This window comes from Mercenaria mercenaria, chromosome 13 (assembly GCF_021730395.1).
Source record: "Mercenaria mercenaria strain notata chromosome 13, MADL_Memer_1, whole genome shotgun sequence".
Classification (NCBI taxonomy): domain Eukaryota; kingdom Metazoa; phylum Mollusca; class Bivalvia; order Venerida; family Veneridae; genus Mercenaria; species Mercenaria mercenaria.
The window spans coordinates 74,906,197-74,923,780 of NC_069373.1; the positions used below are offsets into that span (position 1 = coordinate 74,906,197).

The window sequence follows — 17,584 nt, forward strand, 5'->3', positions numbered from 1 at the left end:
TTTGTCCCAATTCCGAATCAGACCAAATCAATTTTCTAGAATGCGTAATCGGTTGACATTCTCCTTTCATACTTTGCACTGAAAGGTAAGAACATGTACGTTACAGAAGAACATTCGTTCGCTTCATTGCCGAGTACTTCATTATGATTACGCAAAATAAATGAACAACAGCAGTAACTAGATGAAAATAGAAAGTGCTTCTTGATTTTTGTACATAAAAAGCCAACATACAGCCGTCAAGGACTGCGTGCTCGTGAAACAAGGAGTTAGAAAAAATATTTTATATCAAACTATAAATATTGTATAGTATTGTATTATAAAATCACACACTCTTTAAATGAATAATTTTAAATGGAGTAGCAACCTATATTGATTTTTCCTCCTAACATATTATAATCCATTATCAAAAACTGAACATCTAATTACCATGAATCAAGTCTCATTGTGCATCACTTTCTAAATGAATAGCAAAAACCGTACAGCTTCGCGCATCTAACAATCGGAATGCCATTTAATTTAGTGCGCTTTTGCCGATTCTTAAATAGCATGACAAAAAGTCTACGAAGTGAAACAACTTTAGCAATTTCTGCAAAGCACAATAACCAACTGCTTATTTCGTTCGCGAGTTCATGGGATCATAAACTTAGCCGAGGTTGCAAGAAATAGTTTCTTTTCACAATTCTTAAAGTGGGATAGTCGCATATTTTAAACCGAAATATCTTCCATTTTTCAACTAGATCCTTGCAAACTCGTACTTGACAAATGTACACGCACATTCGCAATAAACGGAATTGAAGAAATTTTATATCACGAAATCGATGTACAAGTCTTTAATCTAAACAATCTATTATATAAAATGCATTGATATTTTTTCTCCATGTAAATCTTCGACTTTGATACAGTCTGTTATTCATAATACAACCTTGACATCCGATAATGCATGCTGAGACATTTCACGATGCTTGTGACTTTTGACCTTTTGTTAAAATCTCGTACAGTTATAATTGTCTTAAGCAGCAACCTCCCGTAAGCAGGCAGTCAGCTAACATCCCAAATTGACTTTTTTTATTTCAATTTCAACATGCCAAAAGCAATAACAGTCTTAAAAAGCCAGATTGTATCGAAGCGTTAGATGGCTCCTTAATACATGTTTGACTATTGAGAATTGTCTCCAAATCTATTTCATAAATATTGTATGGTTGTAACGGTAACATAGCTCCCGTCACAAGATCGATTTATATTTTTTGAGAAATTCCGCCTGCTGGCAACGTTTTGTCTGCTGTGTAATTTCCGTTTGTATATGATACTCCTACACTACATGGTTCGGTTGTCTGGTCGTCAAGAGACCACTTTCATATCGAAAATATTTTATTATCTGCTCTTGATCTTCATAAAATGCGCATACCATGACATTTATCCCACGTTTAACCAAATACTGGTTTTTCATGACTTTCTCAGGACTCGTGAGGTGCTGTTATTTTTTTTTCAAGGAATATTTTTACTTTTTCAATATAATGCATTTGAAAAGAAAATCAATGTTGTTGCAGTGATTTGTGATGCAAAATTGCTTGTCTATGCAAATTCTAATTTCATGCCTGAAATGCGAATACAATTTATTCGATTTTGGTTCTATAGTCACATGTTTAGTTAGTTGGGGTATGTTATCATTCCACTAAAATGCATTTGATAATGAAAGTAAAAAAAACAAAGGTCAAGCATATAATGTCCCGGAAAGCTTCTCTAAACTTTTCTAATCATCTGGGACCATTGCGTCCATTAAATTTTATAACAGAATTCTGTATAAGCCGGTGCTAGGGTGCGTGAATGGTGTTGCCAGTTTATCACTCATGAGCAGACTCAGTCAAACAGAGTCTGAGATTATCATGTTATTTGCTGGGTTGCTAGTCTTCCAAGGCATCTTCTAATGTAGATTATTGATAGATAGCCATAGAAAACGTTAAGTAACCAATCATGATATTTAAGCAGTATTCAAATCCAAGCATACAGAAATATGTCATTTTCTCTACTTTATCTAACGCCTTCTTACTTCTGTTTAAGATAAGTGCCGCTGTCTATTTTCATAAACCCCCTTATCCTTACAATGCTAATATGAGGGAGCGAGAAATTTGCTTAACTCAGTGCTAGTGAGCGTGGGGGTATTGCACTTCCCATTACCTTTCAAGAACGAATTCAATCAATTCGAGTCTGCTATTATTTTGCTTGGTTGCATTCTATCGTTCCAAATGATCTGCTTACATATTTTATTGCAAATACACCAAGAACATGGATTTGCAAGAATTCACATCATTGCCCATAATCTACCAGACCTCGCAGAAAATACAGTCTGTAAGTGGCTTTGTAAAGTACGTTCAACGTCGGCAAAAAGAATATCAAGTTGACAACTTTAGAACAGTTCTTTTAAATGATTGCTGTTGACAAATATTATTTTCCTGCGATATATGAGAAACTGAAAAAGATAAAAAGAATGGATTAAAATTAAAGAAATAATGATAAAAACAATACTTTTACAACGTCGCTGGACTTCAAAAAGCGTATATGAATCACATGTAATCTTTTGATAGACTAGCTTCGGCGAAACACTAATAAGAAAAACTCATTTATATGTAATCTAGTGGCATTCTCCTTCCGGCATTGATAGTCGACGATGAAAAGTAACTAAATGTTCGCCCAGGTACGTGCAATCCAATATAATCACGAATGCAATATTAATGACATTGTTCAATATATGGTATGTAACGCGGGAATTTAACGATTCTGCACATATAATGCCAATAATCATCACGATATGACGTAATTGATGGTGATGGTAAATAATAATTCTGGGAAAGATGGTATAGCTTTGTTGTACCGTATATTAATTCTCATAAACATCTTGCACTGGAGACAACAAAACAATTATGAAATCTATAACATTTTGTTTACATCCTTACATACGTTAGGCGCATTATAAATCGATGGTTTAATAACTAAAATGAGAAAACTGTCATTAAAAACACCTCTGTTTTAACTGAGTTTAGAATCACTACGACACTATGGTTCTAGTTCATATGACGACTTTTCAAGCTTCTGATGGTAGAGAAAGACTCAAGGTGTCTCTGTGGGTATTGTTTCGGGACCTGGATAGTCTATTAGAATCACCGTAAGCCAGCTTGATAGCTAAGTCTACACCATAAGCATGGTGCCAAACCCACATGAATTCAACGCCCCCAGTGACACTCGAACCCACATCGGTGAGGGGCAAGTGATTCGACCTTAACCAACCGGCCACGGAGGCACACTGTCTCATACGTAACCTGAACCTGAACCATGTATACAGACATTTCTTTAGGCGACCGATAAATGTGAGGATATTTCCCTTGTGGTGCTATAATTATGTATTCAACACACCTCCGCAAATATAATATAGACTATTTCACATTGTTCGCTAGAATGGTTGTCAAGAGACTACTTTCGTGTTGAAAATCTTGTGAAATCTGCTCTTGATATCCCCCTTGTTTGATTCAACGTTTAAATTTACACCATTAATCTTAAAAGGGTTTTACGGTACCGTTTCTGTGATTTTCAAAGTAGGGTAATCCTATAAGTTGTTTACTTCATAAAAGTGTTTCCAACACTAGAAGTGCGCACATTATAGTTTCATGCATTAAACATGTTATTTCAGTATACAATTCATCATATAATCTAAAATCACAGCTTTTGTAAGGTTCATATGTTGTTTTCTTATAGAATAAGCATGTAAAGGTCATGCATAAATTCTCCTATAAGCTTTATCGTACCTGAAACATCTTAGACGGCATTAAAACGTTCTCTAAGAACCAAGTTTTCAAGGATCGGCATTGTTTTATCCCTTGCATTTCCTGCTTACATGCAAAACTTGAAGTGTTTGGCAGCATCTGGTAACTAGAGAACAGATGAGGGTCAGGGCATCAGAGACATTTATCAACGGGTTGAACGGCACATTCATATGCTACGAAGTGCCAACCTCCCGTGGTAGGTCTATGATTGGTTCAGTGGTAACCGACGAACTGTAAAACTCAGGAGTCGTGAGTTCCAGCTCCACTCGTATCCAACTAAATTACAAACATTCTCTCGGACAATTGTTTCACATCTGACACGCAATAAAGCTTCTGGTGGAATTGGAGAATTTTCCGTATCTTGTCCTTTTCTAGTAACAGTTTTGAACCAAATTAACTAATAGACTACTTTCTATACCGGCTGTTTAGTGTGGAGACAACATTGGGCAGCACATAATCAAATGAAAGTTGCCAATATGTTTTGTTAGAGTAAAGATTAAGAAGATTAAGAAGGTATTCAATGTATAGCAAAGATTTGTCATCATGGGTATGTTCTGTCGTATCTTTTAACTTCTCCTTGATTACTATCAATACCGTATTTCTTTTTAAAAGAGTTAAAACCCACAGAATTTCACATGGTGAAATATGTTTAAAAAGCTGAGGAAAGACAACAATCTCTGCTACCTGTATACATGTGTCAAAGAACGAAGAAAATGTCTTGAAATATCAGAAAATCAAAGATTACAATTTGAGGACTTTTAGATGAATGCACATAAGATTTGCACAAACACCTACATTTTAGGACGATGTCAGCTTGCTTTTCAAAACATGCTATGAAAATTCTATAAGCTTTCTCTATTTTTTTAAGGAAAGCAAAATCTTCAATTGCTTCTTCTTCTCTCAGATAGTGTTCAGTTTGATGTGGATATAATTGGTTTTCTACATGGGTGTCTGTCCATAGCGGCTGATGAAACACGGGAGAAAAGGAAAATAGAGTGACAAAGCATTAAAATGTTAGATTGTGCTATACACATCTTTCTTTTACTATTTGTGTTACAAAATGTATAACTTTGCAGTCAATTATGAGCCTAAAACTTTTTTCTTGATTTAGGAATCACTTTATGTATACCGGTATATGGAGGAATAGCTTTGAAAATATGCACCATTTAACAATTTAGAGCCTTTTGAAGTCGGTACCTGAAATTAAAATCTATATTGATTTTGAACTTTGAGCTTGCGTTGCAAACTTACTTTTCGCACATTAAATAAATACACCAACCTATGTCCGCGACTGAATGTTACAAAATTTGATGTAGGCTAAGTTTTATTCTCCTTCATTGTCAATGTGTGGTACGTAAGCGCTGATGTTTAAACCGTTATTTCAAATATTAGAAATTTCCTTGTGGAGACTTAATCGTGTAACAAATAAACAGGCTGATGATTGTTCTAAATGAAACCCCACAGTTCCAGTATATGGAGTTTTAAGTTTTAATAATGCAAGAAACGATACGTGTTGCAAACATTATCAACTTTTAAAAGACCTTAGGTCGCCTTTACCTTAAAAGCCATTTGTCTTAGATTTAAATTCAATATATATTTTTATACAATACAATATTTCAGCCGTTAAGATATTGTATCCAAATTTTCTCGAATTAAAACTTTGGCATTTTCAAGTCTGAATATTATTGAATAAAGACGTCGAATTATGGTATTCGATTTGTTTATCAACACTTTGTTCAAAATAAGACAAGACGACAAATATTGTATATTACATATTTGTTTGATATTTTGTTTTGTCTTTAACCGATCGTTATCTAGACAATATCGTAAATATAAGTATAATACATTGTACCCGAAGTGCAGACATAAATGTCACGAAGTCAAACTAGGGTCAAAGACTTTAGGCCATGAGCTGGACAAAAAATTGGTACCATTTTTCTGGCAAATTTTCTATGTCACTTTTTGAAAGATACATATGTGTACTTCTAAAAAAATTTAGGGGGGCCTGTCAACGGCACAGCTTAAGGTCTGAAATCGAGCGATTTCAAAACGGCTTCCAAAATGGCCGCCGTTTATTTGAAAATGTCAGTTTTTCTTATATTCAACCTACCTACAACGTCTTAATGTCTAAAGACATATTCTTGATAGTCTTTAGCACTTATTGATGTGTTACATACATTATTTCAAAGAAAACAACATTTTGACTAAAAAAATGAATATCTGTGGCAATAAATTAATACAACAACAACAACAACAACAACATAATTTTTCATCAAAATAGTATATTTTTACATTTTAAATATGCTGATAATGGGGCTCATCTTGATATTTCAACTGAATATGTCAATTATGATTATATTTTGAGAAAACCACCACTTATTTTAGCTGATGAGGTCTTAGTTTTAGTGAAAAATGCAAAATAAATGTGGGTGGGGTAATCACATTTAAACACTATTTTCATGATAGTATGTATTATTCAGGTGTATTTGTATGGCTAACATTTTATTCTTTTTTATTAGATTAATTACGTCACTAAATGAGAAAAATTGATTTTCGAAATATGTAGATGAAGTGTAAAATGACTGAAACTGAAAGTGTACCAGTTTTCGGATAGTCACTATTATCCGGATTGCCATGATTGATTGAAACCTGTTCTTACACAAGTCACTTTATTACAGTAAATATTTTATACTCAGTTGTACTAGCATCTAACGCACGGTCTTTTCTCATCTATCTAAGACTTTCTGTAGTGAATAGTAAAAACAGGTAAACAAATACAAGACTTTACAGGATAAAAAGGCACAAAATGTATATCATAATTCATTACAACTGCATTTCATGAAAAACTGCATTCGCATTTGCTGTGAAAAAAATCTAAATTTGGTGGAAAACTATAATTTTTGCTCAAATCCACCACTAGATATAGAAAATGGAGAACAAATTAACAATTAGCGGGTATTCAATTTTTGGAAAGTAACTCATTACTATATATATTCTAAACAATTTATCAAAATGATAATTTTATTTACTATAATGTCTTCAAACACAACAAAAAAAGTTAATATAGTGAGTAAATTCAGATTGTTTCCCTAAAGCAATCTTGAAATTAAGTTAAAACTCACACGTCCATGTGGATATACAATTTCCATATAATACAAATTAAAGAAAAATGTAGGGAAATGAAGGAATATATCTTTCATTAAATTGTAATTTATCAAACATTTAGACGAAAAATTATGAAACACTCTGTAACAAAATCACTCCAAAATTCTATTTAAAGGTATTTCCCTAATGATATTTTAATTTCTTATACCGCCATTGGTATATTCCTATATTGTCCATACCAGATCACAAGTAACACTCTTTAACCGTCCAACATCCATGCTATTTCTTCATTATATTTTTTTAACTTTAAACATCTGCAACTTACCTCTATCTCAAATGTTTTTCATATACAGAGCCCCCATACCCTTACGCTGCCCCATATCCCAAATTGTTTATTGTTGTATTGTTTTTGCATTTCTCACACTATCTTATATCTTATATCAAATATTGTTTCTAGTAAGTATTTCTAATACCCACCTACACTTCTACCTCCTGTTTTCCAGTGGCTTATTTCGTCATTTTGCTTCTTAGTACTTCAACCCTGCATTACACTCAACGTTTTTGAGAGGTAATGAAACTTGTAACCCCCCTCAAGCATGCTGCCTTAACCAGAATTCTATTGCAGCAAAATTGAATAAACTTCATGATCACATTCGTCCAAGACATATTTATGCAGAAAATCACCCTTGCAATTCATGAAATATGACTTTATATGTGTAGTCAAACAAATTTAAAAATGTTTCAACATGAACTCATATTTCCACACCAACAATGAACTTTTGTATGGACTAAGACAGTGAAATTAAAGTTTTGTCTCGTGAGGTTTAGAGTCACACTGACAGAATTTAGGTTATATGGTGACTTTTCCAGCTTTTGATGTTGAAGGAGGGCATGTATTGGTTGTCATATTGGTAGAATTACCAACCTTATGTCAACCAGCTGATTACTTCTTCGCATAAATAAAACATAAAAAGCGAACCCAGATCAGTGAGGGGCAAGTGATTCCAGTCAGTGACCTTAAACACTCCGCCACTAGACAAATAAAGATTTCCGTTTAACAATTATCATTTATCATAAGATCAATGACCTATTCAGTTAAACGTTTGAGTTATACGTATTTATTATTCAGATCTTCATATATAACAAAAAGAGATAAATTTTTAAACAAAAATATGATAGCTTTCTTTGTCCACGTCAAAGTCCTTTAAAGTGAGTGTGTGTGGGGGGGGGGGGGTGGGGGGGGCGGGGGCGGATGGGGGAGGAAGAGCACTTAGAGTTGCCCTTGTCCATCCGTCTGTTCGAAGTCATGTTATACATATCTTAAAAGTATTTGACACAGAATCTTCAAATCTCACAAGTTATCATTCAGTGTGCGAAATTGTGCACCTGATGTTTCAATTTCACACAACCAAACCAGAGTTGAGACCCTTTACTTGATTAAAATGTGCATTGAAGTGGCTTCTAAGTTTGTGTTGCATGAAATATATCTGTTCGAATTTACTGTGCATAATGTATTTGATCCAGAGTCATCATGCAGACCTCACAGAACTGTCATTCAGCATGCAAAATTGTGCAATTGGTGTTTTAACTGGGATTTCACACAGCCAGACCAGAGTTATGGCTCTTTACTTGGTCGAAAATATGCAAAGAAAGGGCCGAAACATTCGTGTCGCAAATATTGAACCAAGGATTATGAAACATTATAGGAATGTTATTTAGTGTAAGATGTTGTACATCTAGAGTTTTGTTTGAGGTTACACACAGCCAGAACAGGGTTATGGCCCTTAACTTAGAAAAAAGCAAGCATAAAAAGGGCATAAAAGTTGGAGTTACACGAATCTTAAAACATATTTGAATGAAGTTCAAGGTCACGTAACATGAGAGCAATATTATTCAGCTTGTGAAGTTGTTTACCTTAGGATTTGTTTTGGATTTTCATTGGTCAGATCAGTGTTATGGCTCTTGATTTAGTAAAAAATATGTACAGAGATCAGACAAGTTTGCATTGACTGTATCTCAATGAGTATTTGACTTAGAGGATTGTTATATAGGATCTGAAGTTGTGCACCTTGTGAACTTTTTGGGATTTCACTTGGTCAGTCCAGAGTTATGGTCCTTGATTTAGTCAAAAATATACATATAGATCATACTAGTTTGTATTGAATGTATCTCAATAAGTATTTGAGTTAGAGGATTGTTATATAGCATCTGAAGTTGTGCACCTTGTGAACTGTTTGTGATTTTACTCGGCCAGTCCAGAGTTATGATCCTTGACTTAGTGAAAAATTCACATAAAGTGCTTATACGTTTATATTGCATATATCTGAAAAAGGCATGAAATCATACAAGAATATTATTCAGCATGTGAACTTATGCATCTGGATTTAGTTTTGGATTTCGCTCTGCAAGACCAGAGTTATGGCCCTTGGATTAATCAAAATAATGCAATAAGTGCATTAAGGTTTAGCAGTATATCACAAAACAACAGATTTTTTTAGTAAATGAACAGCACCATGACAAACAACTTATCTGTCCAATACATGTTTTACTGTTCTGCCCCACAGAGTTGGATACTTAAACTATTCTTAATGAGTTGTCCCCCTTTAAATAAGAATGCCATTTGTAAAGAAAAAATGTAAACAATTGTCAAAAATGATGTTTTACCTAGTTATGTAAAGTTTAAACACTCGCACGATGTTGCAAATGCATCAAAACGAAGACCTGTAACAGCTTTTAAAAAATGGTGAGTTTTTAAAGCCGCTGAACTGTCCAGAAGTGTGGCCCCTTCATGCAGTCCCTTTCCGGAATTCAATATATATATCAGCAAATTGACAATGTTTTTGTAGAATAATATAAATGTTTTATACGCTGTTAAATTTTCATGTAAAACAATGCTTTCTTTCTATGATTTGATGACGTTCGAACTTATTTCTCCAAAACATGGACCTATACCTTAAATAAAATCTGGAAAGTAGATCCCTCGGAAGCACCGAGAACAATGCAAACAGTGAAAATTGCAGACTCGGTTTGATTGAGTCTGTTCATGAGCAGTAATGGAAAATGCAACACTGCCCACGCCCCCTAGCACCGGCTTAAGCAGTATTCAATCTTCAAATCTAAATGAATTGAAATCAATGACCCCGAAGGACCAGAAAATATAACAACACTGAGATGAAGTCGGGGCGACTTTTTACGGCCGCCACACAGCACTTAACACCCGCTGTTGTAAAGTAAATAAAATCTGGAAAGTAGATCCCTCGGAAGCATCGAGAACAATGCAAACAGTGAAAATTGCAGACTCGGTTTGATTGAGTCTGTTTATGAGCAGTAATGGAAAATGCAACACTGCCCACGCCCCCCTAGCACCGACTTAAGCGGTATTCAATCTTCAAATCTAAATGAATTGAAATTAAAGTTAATGTCACATGTATCTTAAAATGTTTGACCTAGAGACTTGAAATGTTACAGGAGTGTTTAACATCATGTGAAGTTGCACTCCTGTTTGTCTGTTTGCAATTTCACCCAGCAAGATCAGAGTTATGGTCCTTGACTTGGTGAAACGATACATAAAGTGCTTTAACGTCTTTGTTGCATATATCTGAAAAAATCATCTAGAATCTCGAAACCATGTGCAGAGGAAGAAAGTGGAATCACCAGTGTCGAGTGGACACAGAGCTAGTTTTTAAATATTCACAAACCAATTGTATTTTGGCAACATCTCTTACAACAAGAATACATGTGGGGAAAAAGCATGCTATTACTGAAACAAACTTAGCTTGGGTTCAGTGTTCATTTTTTTTTACTTTACGGAAAACAAGTACATCTACAGATTTGATGAGATATATGTCAAGCACTCTTTTTCTGTAAATAAAGGATTTTCTGATTCTGTTTGAAAGAAAACACTTTTGATATTACACTTTGACAATAAATAACAGTTGTTCAGTTTTAATTGTTTAAAATCGATGGACATTGCATATATTACCTATTGGTTACGTATTGTGAAAGAAGGTACGCTTTTGGATTTGTAATGATGGATATTTACATATACTAATATCTGTTCTTTTTGTACACAAATTGGAAAATGTAAAAGAAAAAAAACAACATTTGTTACTTTTAGTAGGGTACATATTAATCATGTGTGAAATGTTTATTTCTTATAACAAATATCATAATAATGAAGGGTATTTGTGATGTTGTCATTTATCACTCTTATTGATTCTTATGACGCCGTTGCTTGGTGACGTCGTCAACGTCATTCGTTATTCATCTTTTGTGTAGATCAGTTATCAGTTACTAAATTAAAGTTAGAAAACACATAAATTGTTATTTTAAAAGACATAACATTGGCGACGAGGATAGTAAAAGGGAAATTGATTCTTATTAAATCTTTACGGTGTTGAATGGGGGAGGGAGCAAAACATTTAAGGATTAATCCGTTTATTGCGGCCGAAGACCACTTAGCAACGGGAGAAAAATGGGAAGAATGGATAGAAGAATTGGAGAGAGAAATGAGATTTTTCAAGGTTAGATCAGCAGAAGATAAGAGAGATGCATAGCTGATATATGGAGGTCCTGAAATAAGGCGATTGGAGAAATGTTTACCCGACAGTGAGGAAAGTAACAATTATCTAAATTTAAAGACTTAATTAACTGCCTTATTTTATGTCCACTATGCGCGATATATTTTTCTAAAAACAATTCCATTACCTGGCGAAAGCATTCTTTCATTTGCTATACGTTTACGTACTAAAGCCAAGAGCTGTGATTTTAGAGAGTGTGATGAACGCATACTAGAACAAATTATTCAAACAACAGAAAACAGAGATCTTATACGCAATATTATCAGGAAAAAGTGGTCCTTAGAACAAACCTTAACAGAAATGCAAATAATGGAAGAAACAGAAGAACAAGTAAGGGCAATGAACACAAGTAGCCAATCAGAAGTGGCGGGAATAAACAGAATGAGATCTAACAGAGTTGAAAATATAAAACAGCATAGCAGTAAATTGAAATGTAAATATTGTGGGAAACTACATCCATGGAGAAAAGATTTATGTCCAGCTTATGGCAAGAAATGTATCAAGTGTGGAAAGTTTAATCATTTTGCTTCAGCATGTAAATCAAATGAACAAAGAAATCACTATGGCACGGACAGGAATGTTCACAGAATGTTTCAAAAAAATGAACAATCAAATTCACTTGAGCAGGAAGATGATACTTTCATAGGTGACTCTATTCGACACCTTCAGGAATTACAAATAAGCAGCGCACAGATAAACAGGGTAAGTGATTTTGAGAAAACAGTTCCAATTGTTGTGAATGATGTGTACGTATTTGTCGAACCCGATAGTGGTGCAGACGTCAATGTGATGGATGAATTTCAGTTCAAAACATTTCAAAAGAAATCGTCGGTACCAATATCTCTGGTCAGTAGTATGACAAAACTCAATACTCTTCAAAAAAGACTCAATGTAATAGGAGAGTTTAAAGCAATAGCCAGGAATCAGACGAGAGGGACAGAAACCAAATTTGTTGTAATTGGAGGAAAAATAACCTCCGCTCCTTTATTAGGTCGACAAACATTGATTGATTTAGGAATGCTTATAATACAACCTGATGGTTCTTTGAAGAAACAAAATGAATTTAGAATACCAGACCCAGTACATATCAAATCTGTTCTTAATGCACAAAATGCAAATTACATTGATCAAATTATGACGGAATATGGGGATGTTTTCAAAGGAGTAGGAAAAATTCAAGACAAACAAACGGGTGAAGAGGTTTTGGTAAAATTTTCTATGAAACCAGATGCAACACCTGTAGCTCAGAAACCAAGACCAATACCATATTATTTGCAAGACCCTTTAAAGAAATGGATAGATGAATGCATCGAACAGGACATTTTTGAGCGAGTAAAGGATGGAGAAACTGTGACGTGGTGCTCGCCGCTAGCGGTACAACCAAAGCCGAGATACAATGAGATAGACAAAATGAAATTGGAGCCACATATGATAAGAGCAAGTGTTGACCTGAGAGTACCAAGCAAGTTCATGGAAAGAAGCAGAATTTTACAGAGCCCAATAGTAGAAGACTTTACGTACAAATTTCATGATTGCACAATATTTTCAAAAAATGGACATAAAACAAGGTTACCATCAACTTGTACTACATCCAGACTCGAGGAAATTTGCAACTTTCAGTACACCATGGGGGAATATGAGACCTAAGAGACTTATATTTGGGGCAAAATCGTCACAAGACCTGTTTGATGAAGCTATGTACAGGATATTTGGAGACATACCAAACTGCCTCAACCAACGAGATGACATTCTGATTGGGGGAAAAGCTGTTTGTTTGTTTGTTTGTTTTGGGTTTAACGCCGTTTTTCAACAGTATTTCAGTTATAGAACGGCGGGCAGTTAACCTAACCAGTGTTCCTGGATTCTGTACCAGTACAAACCTGTTCTCCGCAAGTAACTGCCAACTTCCCCACATGAATCAGAGGTGGAGGACTAATGATTTCAGACACAATGTCGTTTATCAAATAGTCACGGAGAACATACGCCCCGCCCGAGGATCGAACTCGCGACCCCGCGATCTGTAGACCAACGCTCTTACCTACTGAGCTAAGCGGGCGGGCTGGGAAAAGCTGTAGACGATCACAATAAAACTTTAGAAACAGTGTTAGAACGTGCAAGGCGATTTGGAGTCACTTTCAATAAGGAAAAATGTCAATTCGGAGTTATGGAGCTAGAATTTTATGGATATAAATTCACTAAAGATGGATTGAAACCTACAGAAGGGAAAGTCAAAGCTGTAAAAGAAGCAAAACCACCAAATTCAAAGGAAGAAGTGAGAAGTTTTCTAGGCATGATTGGATTTTTGTCAAAGTTCATACCAAATTATGCGGTTATAACTGCTCTATTGCGAAAACTCACGAAACAAAACATTCCATTTAGTTGGGGAGTAGATGAAAATGTTGCTTTCGAGAAGTTAAAATCTTGTATTACTGATGACAAAACCATGGCATTTTTGATCCAAGAAAAAAGATCATTGTAAGGGTCGAAGCAAGTTTTTATGAGGGATTATCAGCAGGACTATTTCAGAAAACTACAAAAGGCCTTCAACCAGTACATTACATTAGTCGATCCCTGACAGGCACAGAGAAGCGGTATAGCCAAACTGAAAAAGATGCGCTTGCAGTCAAGTGGGCAAAGAATAGATTTCGCATTTATTTATTGGGAGCACCAAAGTTCAAAATAATTTCATCACACAAACCACTTATACCTATGTTTGATAAAACTTCTACAAAATTACCACCTAGAATTGAAAAATGGGTAATGGACATGCAAGATGTGGATTATGAACTGATATATGAGCCAGGGAAAGATGCAGCTGATCCCATGGATTATTTATCAAGACATCCCTTGCCTGAAACAGAGACAGACGATACAGAAGCAGTGGTCAAATTAATTGTTGAAAATGAACACGGTATTGTGCTAGATAGAATACGAAAGGCCACATCAGAGGATATCCTTTAACAGGATGTTTTATCAAGAATGAGACTAAACGATTGGGAGAAACACACGAAAAGACCAGATTTGAAACCATTCTTTTTGATCAGACATGATCTATACACCGCACATGACCTTTTGTTCAGATCACAACAAATAGTCATTCCAGAAAAGTTACAATCAGCAGTCATAAAAGCAGCACATAGTATGGGCCATTTTGGTATGACAAAAACAAAACAGATGCTGAGAGCAAAATATTGGTTTCCGTTACTAAATGGAATGGTTGAAGATGCCATTAAGAGATGTTATGAATGTCAAATTACAACAAAAGAGCACAAACAAGAGCCAGTTATACCATCTGAAATACCAGAGACGGAATGGCACACGGTTTCAGTAGATTTTGGCGGACCTTATCCTGATGGACACTATAACCTGGTGGTACTTGATAAAAGAAGCCGATTCCCAGTGGTAGAGCACACAACATCAACATCAGCTAAGGTTGTTATTGAAAGACTTAACAGAATGTTTGCATCCTACGGAATACCAGAGAGGATTGAATCTGATAACGGACCACCTTTTAATTCAATGGAATTTGCAAAACTTTGCTGAGACAATGGGATTCAAGCATCATAGAATTACACCTCAACACCCAAGAGCCAATGGGGAAGCTGAAAATTTTATGAAAATTCTGAACAAAACTGAACAAATTGCGCACACTCAAGGTAAATCAAGTAAAAAAGCAATACAAGAGATGTTGATGGGATATAGATCGACTCCCCATCCTGCAACTGGTTATTCTCCTTATGAAGCTCTTATGAAGAGAACTGTCAGAACTAAATTAGATTACAAACACCCACAAGGACCAATTTTAAACCAGAGAAAAATGGAAAGGAATATCAAAGTAAATGACGAATGTTATAAACAAAAGTGGAGAAATGATTTAAGACACCCAAAATGTAAAAGTCACGACTTCAAAATTGGAGATAAAGTCTTGCTCAGGCAAGATAAGAGAAACAAATGGACTACGCCATATGAAGAAAATTATTATATTATATTTCAGGTAAATGGTTCAGCAATAGGTGCCCGAAGACACACGGATGGCAGAGTTGTATATAGAGATGCATCAAAGTTTAAACAGATACCACACGATACAGCCAATCCAAATATGAATGATTGGAGGGGAAGAGTTATTGGGGCAATACCAGATCAGTCTATCATAGAGCCAGCTAATGCACCAGAAACAAACAATAATCTTGTAGAACAAAATGTGGTTGAAAGAAGAATTCAGCCGAGAAGAGAAAGAAGACCACCAGACAGATTTAGAGATTACATTATAGATTTTAATGAACCTCAACAATAAATATCAACATTTTCATTCCATACCATTATAAACATAAGCTTTTTAAAACAGGGGAGAAATGTGATGTTGTCATTTATCACTCTTATTGATTCTTATGACGTCGTTGCTTGGTGACGTCGTCAACGTCATTCGTTATTCATCTTTTGTGTAGATCAGTTATCAGTTACTAAATTAAAGTTAGAAAACACATAAATTGTTATTTTAAAAGACATAACAGTATTAAAAGCAGGTATTTTACAATACAATTCTATATATGACAAAAGATTAAATGTATTTATGTAAAGTAAGCAGTTCATATACAACTTTGAATTTTGAACGAAATCAGTGGCAATGTATAATTTTGTGCAATTGTAACGTAAATTACCGAATATGTAACACATTCAGCTCAGTTACAATAATTCACTTCATGGTAACGCATTGCTTTGATTAATTGATATGTACAGATCTATACAAAACAGGTTTGGTCTGTAAATGTTAATTTGAATCTTTAAATGTTTGTTACATATATACTTGTACTTGATAAGGTTAATGTGAAACAAATTTTCTATAAAAAAATGTAACACATTCGGCTCAGTTACAATAATTCACTTCATGGTAACGCATTGCTTTGATTAATTGCTATGTACAGATCTATACAAAACAGGTTTGGTCTGTAAATGTTAATTTGAATCTTTAAATGTTTGTTACATATACTTGTACTTGATAAGGTTAATGTGAAAATTTTCTATAAAAAAAATACTGATTATTATATTGTGTTTATTGTTCATATCATTTTGTAACAAAATATGAAGATGATGATTCATAATGATAATTAAATTCATAAAAGGATAAAAACTACTTCAAAAGTCCTAAAATTTCATTTGAATAGAATTTGCTAGATTACACAGAAATGTGATATTTGATATTTTGGTAACGTATTTATGTAAGTAACATTGAAGAATCCATTACTCTAGGGTATAATTTATATTGAAAATATGTTTTTATATACAAAGTATAAAATACTTCAGGGAACTATAAAATCAGCACACTTACTGTTATGAAGAAATATTATTAAAATGAATATGCAGTAATATCTTTATTTCTTTAATAAATAATTGTCATGTAAATTATATTAGTAAAATGGTATTAAGTATTTGTTTACTAATGCAATTTTGCTGATGGGATTTGATGAAGTGAACTATTATAAAATAAACAATTTAAGTATACAAAAAATGAAAACATTGCTTTGAACATAAACTTCAAAGGCAATTTCCATTCTATAAGTAACATTATATGTTAAGTCACGTAAATTATAAAACAATGTGTAACATTTTGACTCAACTTGACATTTTTACTTTGCAAGAGCTTTTTTGCATATAAGTAAGTGATGTATGATAATATATGTACCTAATCTTTACAACATTATGTAGATTTTTTGTGTCCAAAATATGTATATATATATTTTTCTCAATATTTTAACAGAATTTTGGTTGTCATAGAAACACATAAAACTCGGTCACTAAGCTGTGCCACAGAGAGGCCCCCAACTTTTTCAAAGACTACAGACATGTATCTATCAAAAATACACTAAATCTTTTTGCCAGTCTGATTGGTACCAATTTCTTAAATTTGGGGTCTTGGCTCACGGCCTACTTGTAAATTACATATAGTCTTAAAATGTCAATAAAGCTAATTATATAAAAAATCTTTATATAAGTCATTTAAGACCTGTTCATTAATCATTGTTTGGAGTAACTATTATCAGCCATCGATACATCCAGGATATTATATTCTAAGTGAAGCTTAGGAAA

General features: G+C 34.2%; 1 protein-coding gene across 1 annotated transcript; it reads left to right on the forward strand.

The window, feature by feature from the left end:
- Window positions 1-11,234: 11,234 nt before the first annotated feature.
- Window positions 11,235-16,003, forward strand: LOC123529833 (uncharacterized). The gene is made up of 2 exons (XM_045310378.2): window positions 11,235-12,202; window positions 15,495-16,003. Exons 1-2 carry the CDS (start codon window positions 11,801-11,803, stop codon window positions 15,792-15,794), a joined length of 702 nt encoding a protein of 233 aa, XP_045166313.2. The 5' UTR covers window positions 11,235-11,800; the 3' UTR covers window positions 15,795-16,003.
- Window positions 16,004-17,584: the final 1,581 nt, after the last annotated feature.

Coding starts and splice junctions, on each gene's coding strand:
- LOC123529833 (XM_045310378.2), top strand. CDS start 11,801: ATGCAAATAATGGAAGAAACAGAAGAACAAGTAAGGGCAATGAACACA. Junction 12,203..15,494: donor GCAGCGCACAGATAAACAGG/GTAAGTGATTTT, acceptor ATTATATTTCAG/GTAAATGGTTCAGCAATAGG.